Raw genomic sequence first — 15,161 nt, forward strand, 5'->3', positions numbered from 1 at the left:
TATACTAGGTGGGTGTGTAAACTAATTACATTGATAGAAATAAAAAACTAATTTTGTTTGACTTAATTTTTTTTCAGACTGACAACCACCTTAAACATTACTTACATATCATTGAAAATAAACCCCTGTACCCAGTTATCTATGATAGCAATGGTGTCGTCCTTTCAATGCCTCCGATCATCAATGGTGAGCAGCATCGATTTTTGCTATCTCTTCATATTCTTCAGCATTTCTGTAGCATTCTCAATAGAGTTGGTTGAATCAAATCAAATTAACCCTTGATCTGAGAATCTCAGGTCTTTTCTAGGTTTTTTTTCCTTTTGTAGTAGGTCTTTCCATTCATTTACTTAATAACACTTTATTTGGGATTTTTATATAATTTACAAATGTGTAAATATTTATAAGTTTATAACTACGTTCTGATGCCATTCTCTGGATACTGTTGTATTTCTCCAAAGGGTATTGATGTTTTGGTTTTAGCAGGTAATTCACTTGGTTAAACTCAAAGTCAAGTTCTGCTTTGTCTGTTTTATAGTTAAACACTAAAACTTTTAAACTGAATTTTACCCTCTTACCTCTTTTCTGAAGGTTTTTTTGATGAGGAAACTTGCATATAATAACAAAATTTAATGGAGTTGAAGCCATAGATGTTTGCTTTTCTGGGGATAAGCCCAGGGTTTAGTTGACTCTCTATAGATAGGAGAGTCTTTGCCTTCTTGAGATCTCAGACTCTAATTGGTTAAGAATCTGGGCTTAGGAGTTAGCCAGGTCTAGCCTCAAATCTTAGCCTTGCGGCTTAATACCTTGTGATCATGGTAAATGAGCTTAATTCCCCTCTGAATCTTAGTCGTCTCTCTGCAGCTCTGTCAGAGGGTTGTGGTGGAGATGACATAAGACAGCCGCTGTGAAATGCTTGCTATAGCGCCTGACACAATGAGTGCATTCAGTGAGGCCTGTTCTTATTTTTGTCCTTATTCTGCAATGGGGCTTAAAGGTTGTTTATCTCCTTACTTTGAGATCTTAGTTTATGTTGTGTTGTAAATGAAATGTAGGTTCTGTTTTGTAGAGCTTTTTAGTGCACTTATATTTCTAAAACCGATTGCTTTGTGTTCATTGTAGGAAATCATTCCAAAATAACACTAAATACTAGAAATGTATTTATCGAATGCACAGGAACTGACTTTACTAAGGTAAATAAAACTTTTTTCTATTTTTGTACTGTTAGACATGATAGATTTTACTTCTGGGCCAAGACTGAATGGCTAAATTTTAAAATATGTTTATTTTGAAGGTAGGAACATATTGTCGAAAATTAGAAAGCTATAAATAGTCTACACTTTGGTTATGGTGCTTTCATTCAGTTGACAAATGTTTAGTGAGCACCTACTGTCTTTCCTGTGCCAAGAATTTAATAATGAGTCACATGTTCCTTGACTTCAGGGAACCGGTAGTTTTGGGAGAACTGGCCACATAGCTCACGGTGAGACAGCCGGGGATAAGTGTTGTGAAACGGGGGGGGAAGAGCGTTGTGATGTGGTCTGTATAAATTGTTTATCTTCGCTGGCTTAATTGAAATGCTGAGTAATATGGAATCTTTGTATACTTGGTAAAAATTCCTTAAAAACGAACTGGCCATAAAGAAATTTTATTTTGTGAATTGATAAAGGGTTTATGCGCACAGTGATATCTAGAACACGTAGAACATTAGCTGTGCACTCACTGTCAGCCACTGCACAAAGTGGATTGGATTGCTATGAAAGCTTTTCTCTACGGCATATGATTTCTTCATTAATGTTAAGCAAGGCATAGAGTGAGGTGGCAGCTAAGCACTTCACTGGCCTTCACTATATCAGGCATTGTTCTTTGTGAGAATATATATATTCATATATGTATATTTTAGCCCTTATAATAACCAAATGGAGTAGGGAATTTTATTATCCCCACTGAACAGATGGAGAAACTAAGGTACGAAGACCATAAGCAGCCCGCCCGGGTCAGGCTGCTAGTAAGTGATTGGGGCAGAGCCAGGCATCTGGCTGCAGAGGCTCATGTATTGATGAGGGTTACCCCCATGGTTAGCCATCTGTCTCTCTCCAACCGTGGTGAGTCTGGAGTAGGGGGGCAGGCAGTAAATGATTTGTCTCTGTCATGGATTGTAACTTTCAGAAAACCACATAAATGCTGAACACTTGAAGATAAGGGCAGGCCTGATTTAGCTCATAAGTGTTTATTCTGCTCCCCTTTTTACAATGTGAATATAGAGGTCCATTTTTAGATATTTGGGAACTAAATTATATTAAATATTTATTGATTTCCATCGAAGTGAAGAGAGAATACATATATTTATAGATTACCATATTTGTCTTTTTCTTTGCAGGCAAAAATAGTTCTTGATATTATTGTCACCATGTTCAGTGAATATTGTGAGAATCAATTTACGTAAGTTCATTTGACATCTTTATTGATGGCCTATTGCTTTGAAGGCAAAGCACAAAGGTCTTATGCTAAATATAAAGCTCAAAAGTGTGTTCCTGTAACTAGATCATACAGTCTCTTTGCGACTAAGACATAGGCATAAAAAATGTATAAAATAAAAAGTGATAAGCACTTAAAAAGTTTCAGTGACGTTCTGGCTGTTGTAAGGGCAAGTTACTCCCAGCTGAAGCAATCCGGGCAGGCCTCATGGAGGCAGTGAAATTTAAGATATATTTAGGGATCATTGAGTTTGAGAATGTAAACATGAGGGAAGGGCTAAACAAAGGTAGAGAAGCATATAAGCAAATTGTGTTTACCATATAAGTAAGATTAGTGCGATTTTTTCAAAACTATTTCATTTAAATGGAGACAACTGTACTTGAACAACAATAAATAAAAAAAGAATACAATAATTAACAAATAAAAATAAAAGAATAAAAAAATTTAACAAACTTATATGGCCCTTACTGTGTACCAGTATCATAGTTTATTCTAGAATATTAATTGTAATTCAAAGTGTGTAATTCTCTGTAGAATGCAGGACTGAAATTGTATGAGCAGTATCAGTTGTTTTTTTTTTTTAAACTTATTTCCATCTTAGAGGTGTGTCAGTCAGCTTTCGTAGTGTACCCTACCACCCCGGTAAAGCCTGGAGCGCGCACATCAGTACTGGCGAGGCGTGCCTCGGGGATGCACGCCCTGCAGGACTGGGAAATAAACGGATCAAGTGGGTGCCGCCTGAAGGGACGTGAGAGCCATAGGAGATAGAATAGCAGAGTAAGGTTGTGTTAGGAGGATTAATCCAAACGGCAGTGTTGGAATGTGAATAGATTGAGTATATTGAGGCTCTAGCTGTAGACCAAGTGAAAGATTTGTTAACCGTACACATTTCTGGAATGGATGGACCCTTCTTTTCCTAAGTATTTTATTTTATTTATTTATTTTTTCAGGGTTGAAGCAGCTGAGGTAGTTTTTCCTAATGGAAAATCATATACCTTTCCAGTAAGTACCTAAGAAGATGTGACTTGATGATGATGATAAGGATGATAATGGCTATAGAGGGCTCATAGTCTGTCTGTTCGTCCGTCCATCCATCCATCCATCCATCCGTCCATCCATCCATCCAAGAACCATGCTATGTGCATTACATGGATTTAATCCTCACATTAAGCCTGTGAGGGTGGATGCCATTATTGTGCCTTTTTCTAGACAGAGGTACAGAGACCTTGAGATGTAAAATAATTTGCCTGTTACTATTAAAGGTGGGACTAGGATTTAAGCCCAGACAGTCCAACTTCAGCTCCCAGCGCACTACAGTATACTATAGCATGAGATGACTGTAATTCCTGTGATTTATTTGCTGGAATAAATCACTGTAAGTTAAAAAAAAAGTAAAACAGCATTATTCTCAATTGTGAGCTTTTCCCTCCTCTAAGAGGGCTTTTTAAATATCAAGATGGTCACTGTAATAGTTCTGATTCAGTGAGTCCATTCTTTTATGAACTGGGTTTGTTTGTGTTTTTGGGGGGGCGTGGATTTTTCACTTTTCTCTGTCATTTATGAAGTAAATCAGCCTAGAAGAGTTTCTTCTATTAATATGCAAATAGCTTTTAAAGTAGATAAAATCTGTCAACATCAAAACCTTACCCTTCCTGATAACATTAGCATGTAGCATCATCTTTTATTCTAGAGTATTAGTTATAATTCAAAATAGAAAGCATGACTGAAATTATGGACAGTATTTTTTTTTAAAAATTTTATTTCCATACCTGTTACCAGTTAGCTTATGTCACATGACAAACTACCCCGAGAGTTAAGGACTTAAAATAACAGCAGTTTATCTCTTGATTGTTAGTCACCTGGGTAGTTCTTGTGGTCTGGCCCAGCTTGGCTAGATTCTGCTGGGCCTGCTCCTGTGTAGTCAGCTGGTGGGTAGGCTAACAGCTGGATGACCTCAGATGGCCTCGCTGGCATGTGCCCTGCTGGCAGTGGGGTCAGCAGGTCAAGTGTCTCTCCTCATTCATCTAGCTAGCCTGGTCTTCATTCCATGATGGTGGCCGCAGGATTCCCGGCAGCAAGAGAACAAGTCCGGGGCTCAGGTGCTTATAAGCAAGCTGTCTTGCTGGCCAAAACCAGTAATTTTGCCAGATTGAAGGGTGGGGGAGAAGTAGACTCCAAGGCCACAGAAACTGGAGGAATTTGTGGCCATTTGTATAGTTTACCCAGAGTAGTGGTTGGGATTGGCCAGAGATGGTTTTTCAGTCTGTTTTAAAATTATGTCTGACTTGAAAAAGTTCCTTTTTCTTTTCAATATGAGAATTGCCAAGTGTTAATAAAAATGAAAAATATAGCAGATTTATTTCTCCATAATAATGTTTTGAAACACCAAACCAAGTAATTTCGACATGTGACAGTTTCTTGGAGGGGATGGGGCAGCGGAGGGGAAGGGGAGGAAACTGTAGCAGTGAGTTGAACTAGAAAGAGGTTAACACTGCATCCAGCATGGATGATTTCAGCCTCTCAAACTCTCTCTCTCTGAAGGAACTGGTTTACCGAAAGGAGGTGGTGAGAGCTGACCTAATTAACAAAAAAGTTGGAATCAGGTATGCTCTGGAAACTTCATTTATTTATTTATGGTTGGAGAGAATTCAAGAATGAAGTACGCATGGGTTATTTAATTTTTTCCTGAAAGAATGCTGGGAGATACCCCTTCAGAGTAAGTGAAGTGATAAGTGGACATCTGTTAGTATGTGTAGTGTCTAATGGAATTTAGAAAGAAAGGTTGCTATTTCAGTTAGCAGCATGTTTTAAAACAAAATAAAAACATGTTTTAAATAGTCCAGTGACATTTATGCATTCCTATTTCAGAGAAACTCCAGAAAATCTTGCTAAGCTTCTGACCAGGATGTACTTAAAGTCAGAAGTCATTGGTGATGGGAATCAGATTGAGATTGAAATCCCTCCGACCAGAGCTGATGTTATCCATGCATGTGACATTGTAGAAGATGCAGCTATTGCCTATGGCTATAACAACATTCACATGACTCTCCCGAAAACATACACCATAGCTAATCAGGTAAGACTGCACCCTTAAATAAACACTCCTTATTGTTAGAAAGCGACGGTTGACTGCGAGGAAGGCCTTGAGAGAAACAAAACATAGGGATTAAGCAATATTTGGACGTGCTGTTCTCCGAGAGGCATTTTCTGTGGAGAGGATACAAAACAGATGCCCAGCTGAATGGAAGAAGTCGAAAACCTGTGATTAGTTCTTTGAAGAAAGACAGGTGTTGAGTGTGGAGCCCTTGGTGACTCTCTGACTGGGAGGTTCATTTCCTCGGTCGGGCCTGGCGGCAGAAGCTTGAGTGGGAGAGGTACAGTGCAGGCCTGTCGGCCGCCGACGGCGCGGAGCAGGGGCGGTGCTGGCAGCGTGGTAGTGAGGACGGAAGGGAGGTTTCCTTTTACTAACAGGTTATGGATAGATGTCTTCTTTAAAAATACAAAATTTTATAGAGGCGAGTTAAAGTAAACTTTCTTTTTTCCAGTTCCCCCTGAATAAGCTCACAGAACTTCTGAGATACGACATGGCGGCCGCGGGCTTCACTGAGGCACTTACCTTTGCTCTGGTATGTTTCCAGGGGCTTTCTGCGCAGCCGACTGTTCCCTTTGAAACTCCGCATTATCGGTTCTGTGATTCCTTATATGGATTTACAAAATCTAGACTGCCAAAATCTTCAGGTTTTAAAAGAGTAACTGAGTAACTGTTACGTGAAGTGGTACACTTTCTTGTAAAGAAATGTTGAAAGATTTCTTTTTTAAGTCGCAGAAAAGCATGAAGGACTAAAAAAGTGTCTTAAGAAACAGATGATAATGTATTTTACAGTTTAATGTAAGTGTTGATAGTTCACAATGAATTTCATAACCAAATTTATTAGGTTAGAATTTTTAGCCTTAATTTGGTCGTGCCTCTGATGGACGCCACACTAGTTAAGGGTTTGGGGACGGTTCCACATTGAACTTATTTCTTTGTCTTTGAACATGTTCACAAACATTTGCTTTGAGTTGAAAAGCTGACATAAAAGGCCTAAATCAGGAAATGAATTTTATTTCAAAATCAGAAGGAAATCCCCCTCCCCCACCACATTGACCATTTGAAAAGAATAAAATGTGCATGTAATTTGTAGTTTCCTTTTCTCTTGCTGACCATTTCTGGGAAGCCTAGTGTAGTTTTGAGTATTCAAGTAAGTTCCACCTAATCATGTAGGGCAAAAACCAAAACAAAACAAACAAAGACATTAGAAACAAGCTACTTCTTTTTCTCCCCTCAACTCAATTCCAGCCCTATAATTCTCAAAGTTTTAGAATATTTACGGAAGGCAGTAGTGGGAATTCCTACCAGTTCAAGGAGGGTGGGTAAAGAGATGCAGCCTCTCCCACAGTCACTTTCCTGAGTATTTGTAATTCACAGGATATTACCTTCAGAAGGGAGTTACAGATCTAGTTCCACACCTTGATTTTTTCTGAATCAACGGTCATTATCTTAGCAGCATTTCTGACACGTGTTATGTCAGGCACTGTATCAGTGAGGAAGCCTGATGCCAAGCGAGGATGATGAGCACCTGACAGGTTTACCTGGAGAGCAGGAAAACCGTGGCCAAAAACCTGGCCTTTTCTGTAATCTCATACTGTGTATGCTATGCTTGTGTGCCATGTTGTTCTCACACACACACACACACACACGTACATACCAGTTGTGAGCGCTGATGATTTCATGTAAAATGAAATACAGAAACAAAATAGCTTTGAAAAATTAATACTGTTTTTTTAAATTTTGTTAAGTGGCACAGAATTTGACTCTGTAACTGGCCCCAGGCTCTCAGGGGAGCCCGTGCTCTCTCTGCCGCCTGGCTAGTAGCCGCCCTGCAGAGTTGGTTCTGTGCCGAGGGCTTTCTGGCACGACCCCATCGGTCAGTGCGGCCCCGTAAGGAGGCCTCCCTGTCCCGCGCAGCAGGTCACTTAGGTAACTTGGCCCACTCCATGCAGCCTGTCGGCTCTGGGCTGGGGACTCAGCCCAGGTCTGTCTGTACCCAGGGCCTGTGACTCAACTGCCCCACCAGGAGTGCCGCTCTGTCCAGCTGTCAAAAGTCACTTCATCACGTTGTTTATCACCAGGGGAAAGGAGTGGGGTGCTACAGAGCTTTAGATTGTAACAACAGTTTTCCTATGGGAATTTCATCATTAAAGGTATTTATGAAGTCCCACACTTTCCAAGCAAACCTGAACATCTCTGAGCTTTTTATCTACTTTTTGCATAAGAGAATCAGCCCATTTCCTAAAACCCAGCCCTTGACATCCCAAGTGTAAGCATTTCGCATCTCATTGTTAGGATATTTGCTATCTGCATACTCGTTGTTATATTTTCTTAAAGAGGTTATAAAATAATACCTTACTTTTAAAACTAAATACCTATACTAGCCTCATTATAATAATAGTATTTATAAAAATTGTGGGCTTCACTTGTTGTATTTTTGTAATGCTTTAAAATAAACACATAAATATTAACATTTAAGAAATATTCCTTCCTGTCTACTAGCTACTGTCAGTTCAGGATACCTGATTTACGCTGCTTATTATTTCTGTCCCTCATCGTCCATTGTCATGGTAAAGTACAAGGTCACCCAGATTCCACCTGGCTGCATTACCATGTGTCTGTGGAGCCTTTTTTATACAGACAGTACTAGTTCTTTCTGAGAATAGATTGCGTCATGTAAATTGCATTTCCTAATTAACTGAGCATATTATTTCTACATCTTGTAAAAACTCAGTGGGAAAAACGGTTATTCCCAGCACGGTGGCCCCCATGTTCCACCCCTGCACAGTGGCAGGTCAGGGTGCATTTTTCTACCGTGCCGAGATCTGGCTTCAGGGTCCTTCCCAAGAGAGCACAGCCAGAGCTGGCATTGGCATAAAATGAAACAAAACGTGCGCTTGTCTCCCAAGTGAATTACAGGCCAGGTAGTCCTTGAAGGTCACTTTGTAGAACAGTGCAGTGAGCTGTGGCCTGTAGTGTTGGAAAATAATATAGTAATATGATGTTATGTTAATTTCATGTAAAGTTTTAAACTTTTTTAAAAAATGAGCATTAGTATATGTGATAATTATTTATTATCATTGCGAATTCTTTTTGGTCACTTAAGCATTATATTTGCATAATCTCTTCTCATTTATTATTAGATTTACTGTACCTAATAGTTTTATTTTCATAACTTCTGCTTACCATCCTGGTTTTAAGAGTGACAAGCATCTTTGTCTTTTTCATGGATGAGTGCTTAGACGTTCATTTATTACTTGGAGCTTTATCAAGTACATACGCACAGGAGTTAAATGGCCACTTGAATTCGGCTCTCAGTCCTACCCTTCTGCCATAAGTCAGTATGGATTTAGCAGAGCACAGAGGCAGTCAATACAGAAAGCCTGGGGACTCCAAGGAGGGAGAGAAATCGGATTGGCGTCAGGAGGGATATCTGAATGGAAGAGGTGGAAGAGTTGTCAATTTAAGTACAGCCCTGGGGGATGGTAGCAAGTAGATCAGGAGGGCATTAGGGAATCTTAGGCGGTTAGACTGACAAGGCAGATGGGCGGCCAGCTTAGGAAGAGCCCGAGTACAGGTCACACCACCCTCCGTGTGCACATTCACTTCTGCTCTGTATCAAGAGAACTGTTACTGTTAAATTGCATCTGCTCTGGGACTGAGTTATTTGATAAATATTTATTCTTAGCTTATTCTTAACTTACTGATTTAAATAGAGAATCAACATTGCTCAAAGACTGTTAAGTTGACTTACGGCATTAAATACTTTGTATATTAAATTTGTTCATCACTTTTCCATACTGAACTATTTTGTATGTATTGTATTTCTTAGTGCTCCAAGGAAGATATTGCTGATAAACTTGGTTTGGATATTTCTGCAACACAGGCAGTCCGTATAAGTAATCCTAAAACAGCTGAATTTCAGGTAAGAATTTTCAGTAGATAAGCATTTTGGTAAAAACAGTGGGGCAGCCTTGGCTGGTGTGGCTCAGTGGATTGAGCGCTGGCCTGTGAACCAAAGGATTGCCAGTTCAATTCCCAGTCAGGGCACATGCCTGGGTTGCAGGCCAGGTCCCCAGCAAGGGGTGTGCAAGATGCAACCACACATTGGTGTTTCTCTCCCTCTCTTTCTCCCTCCCTTCCCTTCTCTAAAAATAAAATAAATAAAATCTTTTTTTAAAAAAACAGTGGGGCAGTACTTGAGTTACGAAAAGCCTCTGCGCGTACTCATACAGCAAATCTTAGAGCTTTTTAAAAATCTCTTCTTCGATAAGCTTTTTGTCCTTTACTGACAAAAATTCTTAAGATTTTAAAATCTTTTCTTGATTAACTTTGTAGCTGTTTCTTACTTGCTATATATGTTGTCTAGCCCAGTCTTGTCTGAAATTTCCATTTTATAATCAATTTTTTAATACTCTTCAGATTTCATCTTTTTCACTTATTTAATAAATAGGTGAGTCCTGTCTTTTTCACCTATTTAATAAATAGGTGAGTCCTTAAGTCATTCACTTTAAAATCAGTCATTAACATCAGTTCTTGACTATGCTGCCTGTGTCTTCCATTGTAATTGTCTAGTTTATTGGCAGTTTCATGAGGAGTTTAGAAATAGTTAAATGAGAATGATATTACATTAGTAAATGTTAAATGATTTATGTTATAGATTAGGACATTAACTATAAAGAGCATTTCAAGTTTATAATATATTTTTGCTCATTAGTGACTTTACATTTTTTTCATATTAATAAGCTCTCATTCTATTTTTCTTGCACGTGCAATTCTCTATGATATTTTTTAACCTAGGCTTTAGAGAAAATCACGTCTTCTAACATTAAGGGAATCTTGGAAAGAAATGCTTTCAATGAAGTTAATGCTATTATAATGTCTGAACTCTGAGATAGTTTCTTTTGATCTTTGTTTTTACGTAAAATCGGGCTGGATTAGTTCTAAAAATTCTAAAAGCTCTAAATATGTGTAAGTCTAACTTAAAAATCTAAATTTTTTCTGTAGAACTATCTACTAATGTGGCAGATTAAAACTAGACTAATTAAAGAACTAATTGGTAATATGCATCAAATACATGAATTATTTCTCTATATGCAATGTCAGAACTTTGAGGAATCTTCACACTAGTTTGGAAGGATTTTGATACTGAGCTTTTATGATGTGCTTTCTGAGGTCCACTAGCTTTTCTTCTATTCTTAAAAATACCCATGGTGTTCTCTTTAATAAGAGATTTTTCAAGTTTGTTCGGATAGGGTGGCGTTTCAGTAAATCTTAATGGATTTTTATTTGAGTTTATTGCAAATTTTTCTTTTTCTCCCAGTTTTACTTATCAAACTTGATAGCTTTCTTAAGATGTGGTAATGTTGTGTTTTTTAGGGTTTACATCCTGTCTTAATATTCTATGTAAGTGGAAGGAAAACAAATCAGAAACACATTAAATATCACTATAAATAACTGTGGCTTTGCACACTTAAGAATCAATATTTCTGTAAAAAATGCATTAGAGATAAAAGTGAGTCTATCTTACAGGCTCGACAGATTCTATATTTTACTTCTGCTTTACCAGTAGATATGTCCTACCAATACTAATGTAGCTAATGGGTTTATATTTATTTATGATTCAATTAAATTAAAGTTGATGGTCATGTAACTCAGTTGATTATCTAAGCCCGTTCTTCCTGCATAATTTTTAACTTTGGGTTATTTTCTGATCGTAGGTATGTTAGAGAATGAATGAAAGAAATGCTATTTAGTCAAAGTACATAAAATATTATAATTATTATAAACAAAATTTCTGAATATTTCCACATCGCCTCTGCCCCAAATTTGCAATAATCTTCTTTTATATCCTTAAATATCCAGCCATTGATCAAATTTTCCTAATTGGCTAAATTTTTTTAGTTTGATTTGGGACTCAAATGAAGTTGCACATCAAAGTTGATTGGTGTGCTGCTTAAGTCTCTCTTAATCTATAGGTTCCCCCACCAATATCTCTCTCTCTCTCTCTCTCTCTCTGATTCCCACTCTGTGACTCTTTCACTCTCTCATCGTGTTGAAGAAACTGAGTCATTTGCCCGGTAGAGTTCTCACATTTAGGATTTTGCTAACTACATCCAGTGGTCCCCCTATATTTCCATAATTGGTAGTTAGAGCTAGAAGCTTGATCACATTTGGGTTTTGTATTACTGTGGGTTTTTAAATAAGCAAATAAGGCTTATCTATAAAATAAACAGAAAAACACTAAGAAAAGTTATCTACAAAAGTAGCTTATTTCTATTCCACTGAGTTGAGCTTTCTTCTTAACATCGTAGTTTGGGGAAAGCGAGTGGTATTTAAGAAAGCACTAAGTTGAAGGCGAATAGCAGCTTGCTGGTAGAATGAATGTGAAAGGAAAGATGTTCTCTTTTCCCCCACCCCACAGTCCAGCAAGTCCCCTTAGAGGCTTACTCCTCCTTGTGTAGGATCTAGGAGAGGCTGCTGTTTTAGGTAGGGTGGTCAAGGCAGGCTTCTGTGGGAGAGGACCTTTGAGCAGAGGCTTGAGGACAGTAAGGTCTAGAGGAAGGATGTGCAGGGCAGAGGAAAGAGCGAAGGTGGAGGTCTGAGATGGAAACCTGCTCGAAGCGTGTGGGTGTGTGGCTGGAATGCAGGAGGCCAAGGGGAGCAGCAAGGGGTGAGGTGGGAGAGGGGTCAGGGCCAGGTTCATATAGGGTCCCATGCAGGGCATGGATTTTATTCAAAGTTTATGGGAACCTACTGGAGATTTTTGAGCCAGGTAGTTTCATGATCTGATTTAGGTCTTAAAGGATCTCTCTGTGGAGAATAGAGTGGAGGGTGGCAGGAATGGAAGCGGAGAACCAGCGTAGGAAGCTCATGCAGGAGGCTGGGAAAAAGAGTGGTGCTGGAGCCTGCAGAGCCCAGACTCTCGCTGATGCCCCGCTGCTGACGAAACCCTGCCGGCCACACTGTGTCTTCACGGCGGGCAGGCCTCCTCTGCCTTCGAATGGGGAATGTATTCCACAGACAAAAGCAGAGCAGTTCTGCGGTTTTGTGCTTGTTTGTTTGTTCTAAAGAACTGAGATGTGTATTTGTGCTTTTTGGCTACTCAGCTGGAAACTGCAGCCACAGCCTGCCCATAGCAGTGGCATCGCGCTTCTAGCGCCTACATATTTGTGATCTGTTTTCCTCATTGTCCTGGCATTTTAATTGCATTTACATTTTCCCTGGTCCTGGTTTTTAAATTTTTGATTAATTCATAGTTAATCTATTTAAATACAGGGTTGGGCAAAAGTAGGTTTACAGTTGTGAGTATGCGAAACACAGTATGTATTCTTATTTATTGATTATAGTATTATTTTCCATATGAACAACTGTAAGGCAGCTTTGGCCCCATCCTGTATTTATATTTCTTGTAATCTACTTCAATTTATAAAATAAGGCAGGACATGAAAATTTACATATTTGAAATCTTGAAAGCTAACTTAAATTTTAAAAATGATTAGCTAATTCTAAATAAAAGCAATTATATTTGTTACAATATTTATCGCTTATTTTTTTGAATCAAATTTATGATTTTTTTATTTTGTGAGTTTGGAAGTCAGAACATTTTAGCTTTTTGAATGACCTAAAACTGAAAAATAAAAATGACTTGATTATTGTTATAGCTATCTGTTTAAACAGTTATTTGTTTTTACTTTTAATAAAATAAATGTTCAGTTAACTGTGAAAAAAATGACAGATATTTACACACTGCATTTTCCAGAAGTGTCTTGTGAAGCCATGGGGTCTTTTGGCTTTGTCTCTAACCAAGTCCGCTTGTTCTCCACCCCCCTTTCTTATCTGTGGGTTCACTTTCCTTGGTTTCAAGGAAACTTGCGGTCAACCCAGTCTGGAAATATTGAAAGTGAAATTCCAGAAATAAACAGTACATTAATTTTAAAGTGCAGCTGTCCCGAGTGGTGCTGGGAAGTCTCGCCCTGTCCCTCGCCGCCCCATCTGGGGCACAAGTTACCCGTCCTCCAGCATGTCCATGCTGTGTATGCGCCACCTGCCGCTTAGTGAGCCGGCTAGGTTATCAGACTGACCGTCTCGGCGTGGCAGTGCGGTAGTCCGGTGACCCTTATTTTACATAACAATGGCCTCTAATTACAAGAGCGATGGCGCTGGCAATTCAGATATTCCCAAGTGAAGCCATAAACTTTATCATAGGTATGTATGGATAGGGAAAATCATAGTGCGTGCACACACACGCACACATTCATATAAAGGGTTGCTCTCTGTGGTTTCAGACATCCACTGAGGCTCTTGGAACAACATCCCCTGATGATAAGGGGGAAGAAGCACTGTGTGTCTGTCTGGTTCCTGTTTGGTCAGTGCAGTTTTGTGTCTTTTCCTGTAGGTGGCACGCACCACCCTTCTTCCTGGCCTCCTCAAGACCATAGCAGCGAATCGGAAGATGCCCCTTCCTCTGAAACTGTTTGAAATCTCTGACATCGTAGTAAAAGATTCTAGCAAAGGTAAGATTGAGCCACCTTTGATTTGTATACCTAAAGTATTTTTTTATTATGAAAATCTCAACTGTATATAAAAGTAGAGAAAGTTGTATAGTTGCCCTCATGAATGCAACACTTGGCTTCAACTGTTAGCAGCACATGGCTAGGTTTCTTTCGTTCACACTCCAGCCTGCTCACGTTATTTTAAGGTGGTTCCTTGACACATTGTTTCATCAACAAACACTGTAGTATCACTTTCTAAAAGATAAGGGCTGTCATTCTGGTCTTTTCTAAATAACCCAAATAACACTATCATATCTTATTATCAGCATTTAGCTAGTGTTTCAATTTTCACAATTGTTTCATAAATTTAATTTTCACAAATGATTTGAATCAGTCCAAGCATGGTCCAGATATTTGGTTACTCTATCTCTTACTTCTTTTACTAGAAAGCAAATTTTAGCAAAGAACTTAACATTTTAGAAGCACCCTATTAAAACCTCAGCTTGAAAAGCACTGAGGTGTGTTTCTCTTTTTCCTATATCATGTGGTTTATGTGCCTGTCATTTCCAGGCACTTGATTTCCTGCCCTTCTGGTTTAGCAGCGACTGTCACCACCCCTGCTGTCCCTAATGACTGTTTTGCCAGGTAGTGACTGTGAATGTGTTTTACCACTTTTTGTCTCTTTTGGGTATGGTCTGGACTTGTTAATAGAGCAAGTTGCTTGGTTCAACATCTGGAATGTAGTAGTTATTTAAAAAATGTATATTTACTAAGGACTTCTACCCGATTGACGGGGAAGACTGTCTAAGGCAAGCTTCCCATGTCTCATTCAGACTTCTCCGTGTCTGCAAACTTACGTAAGTGTGACTGTTTCGAGCCGTATATGAGGTCATCTCTTGGTGAGCAGTTCTCTCAAATGACTAAGTTGCTGGCAGTGTTTCCTTGGTTCCCAGGAATTAACAGTTCAAGTCTCAGCGGTGTTTATTCAGCGAGCCTTATCCTGGACTACAGTATTCCGAGTGTGTTCTTATGAGTCCGTTAACCAAAGTAGAGGCCTTTTCCTCGACCTCTGTGCGTGGACCGTCCCCAGCAAACTTTTC

The 15,161-nt window shown here is 39.0% G+C and overlaps 1 protein-coding gene across 1 annotated transcript in view; it reads left to right on the forward strand.

Annotated features, from left to right (window-relative positions):
- The window catches only part of FARSB (phenylalanyl-tRNA synthetase subunit beta), a 55,125-nt gene that overhangs the window by 11,855 nt on the left and 28,109 nt on the right, over positions 1-15,161 (forward strand). The window contains exons 7-15 of the mRNA XM_054585617.1: positions 78-186; positions 1,120-1,190; positions 2,378-2,439; positions 3,426-3,477; positions 5,017-5,078; positions 5,344-5,551; positions 6,021-6,101; positions 9,399-9,491; positions 13,965-14,082. Coding sequence (XP_054441592.1) covers positions 78-186; positions 1,120-1,190; positions 2,378-2,439; positions 3,426-3,477; positions 5,017-5,078; positions 5,344-5,551; positions 6,021-6,101; positions 9,399-9,491; positions 13,965-14,082 — 856 coding nt within the window. The remainder of the gene's footprint in view (positions 1-77; positions 187-1,119; positions 1,191-2,377; positions 2,440-3,425; positions 3,478-5,016; positions 5,079-5,343; positions 5,552-6,020; positions 6,102-9,398; positions 9,492-13,964; positions 14,083-15,161) is intronic.

The sequence above is a fragment of the Pteronotus mesoamericanus genome, unplaced genomic scaffold (assembly GCF_021234165.1).
Source record: "Pteronotus mesoamericanus isolate MK-2021 breed Mesoamerican mustached bat unplaced genomic scaffold, CSHL_Meso_final contig_90, whole genome shotgun sequence".
Classification (NCBI taxonomy): domain Eukaryota; kingdom Metazoa; phylum Chordata; class Mammalia; order Chiroptera; family Mormoopidae; genus Pteronotus; species Pteronotus mesoamericanus.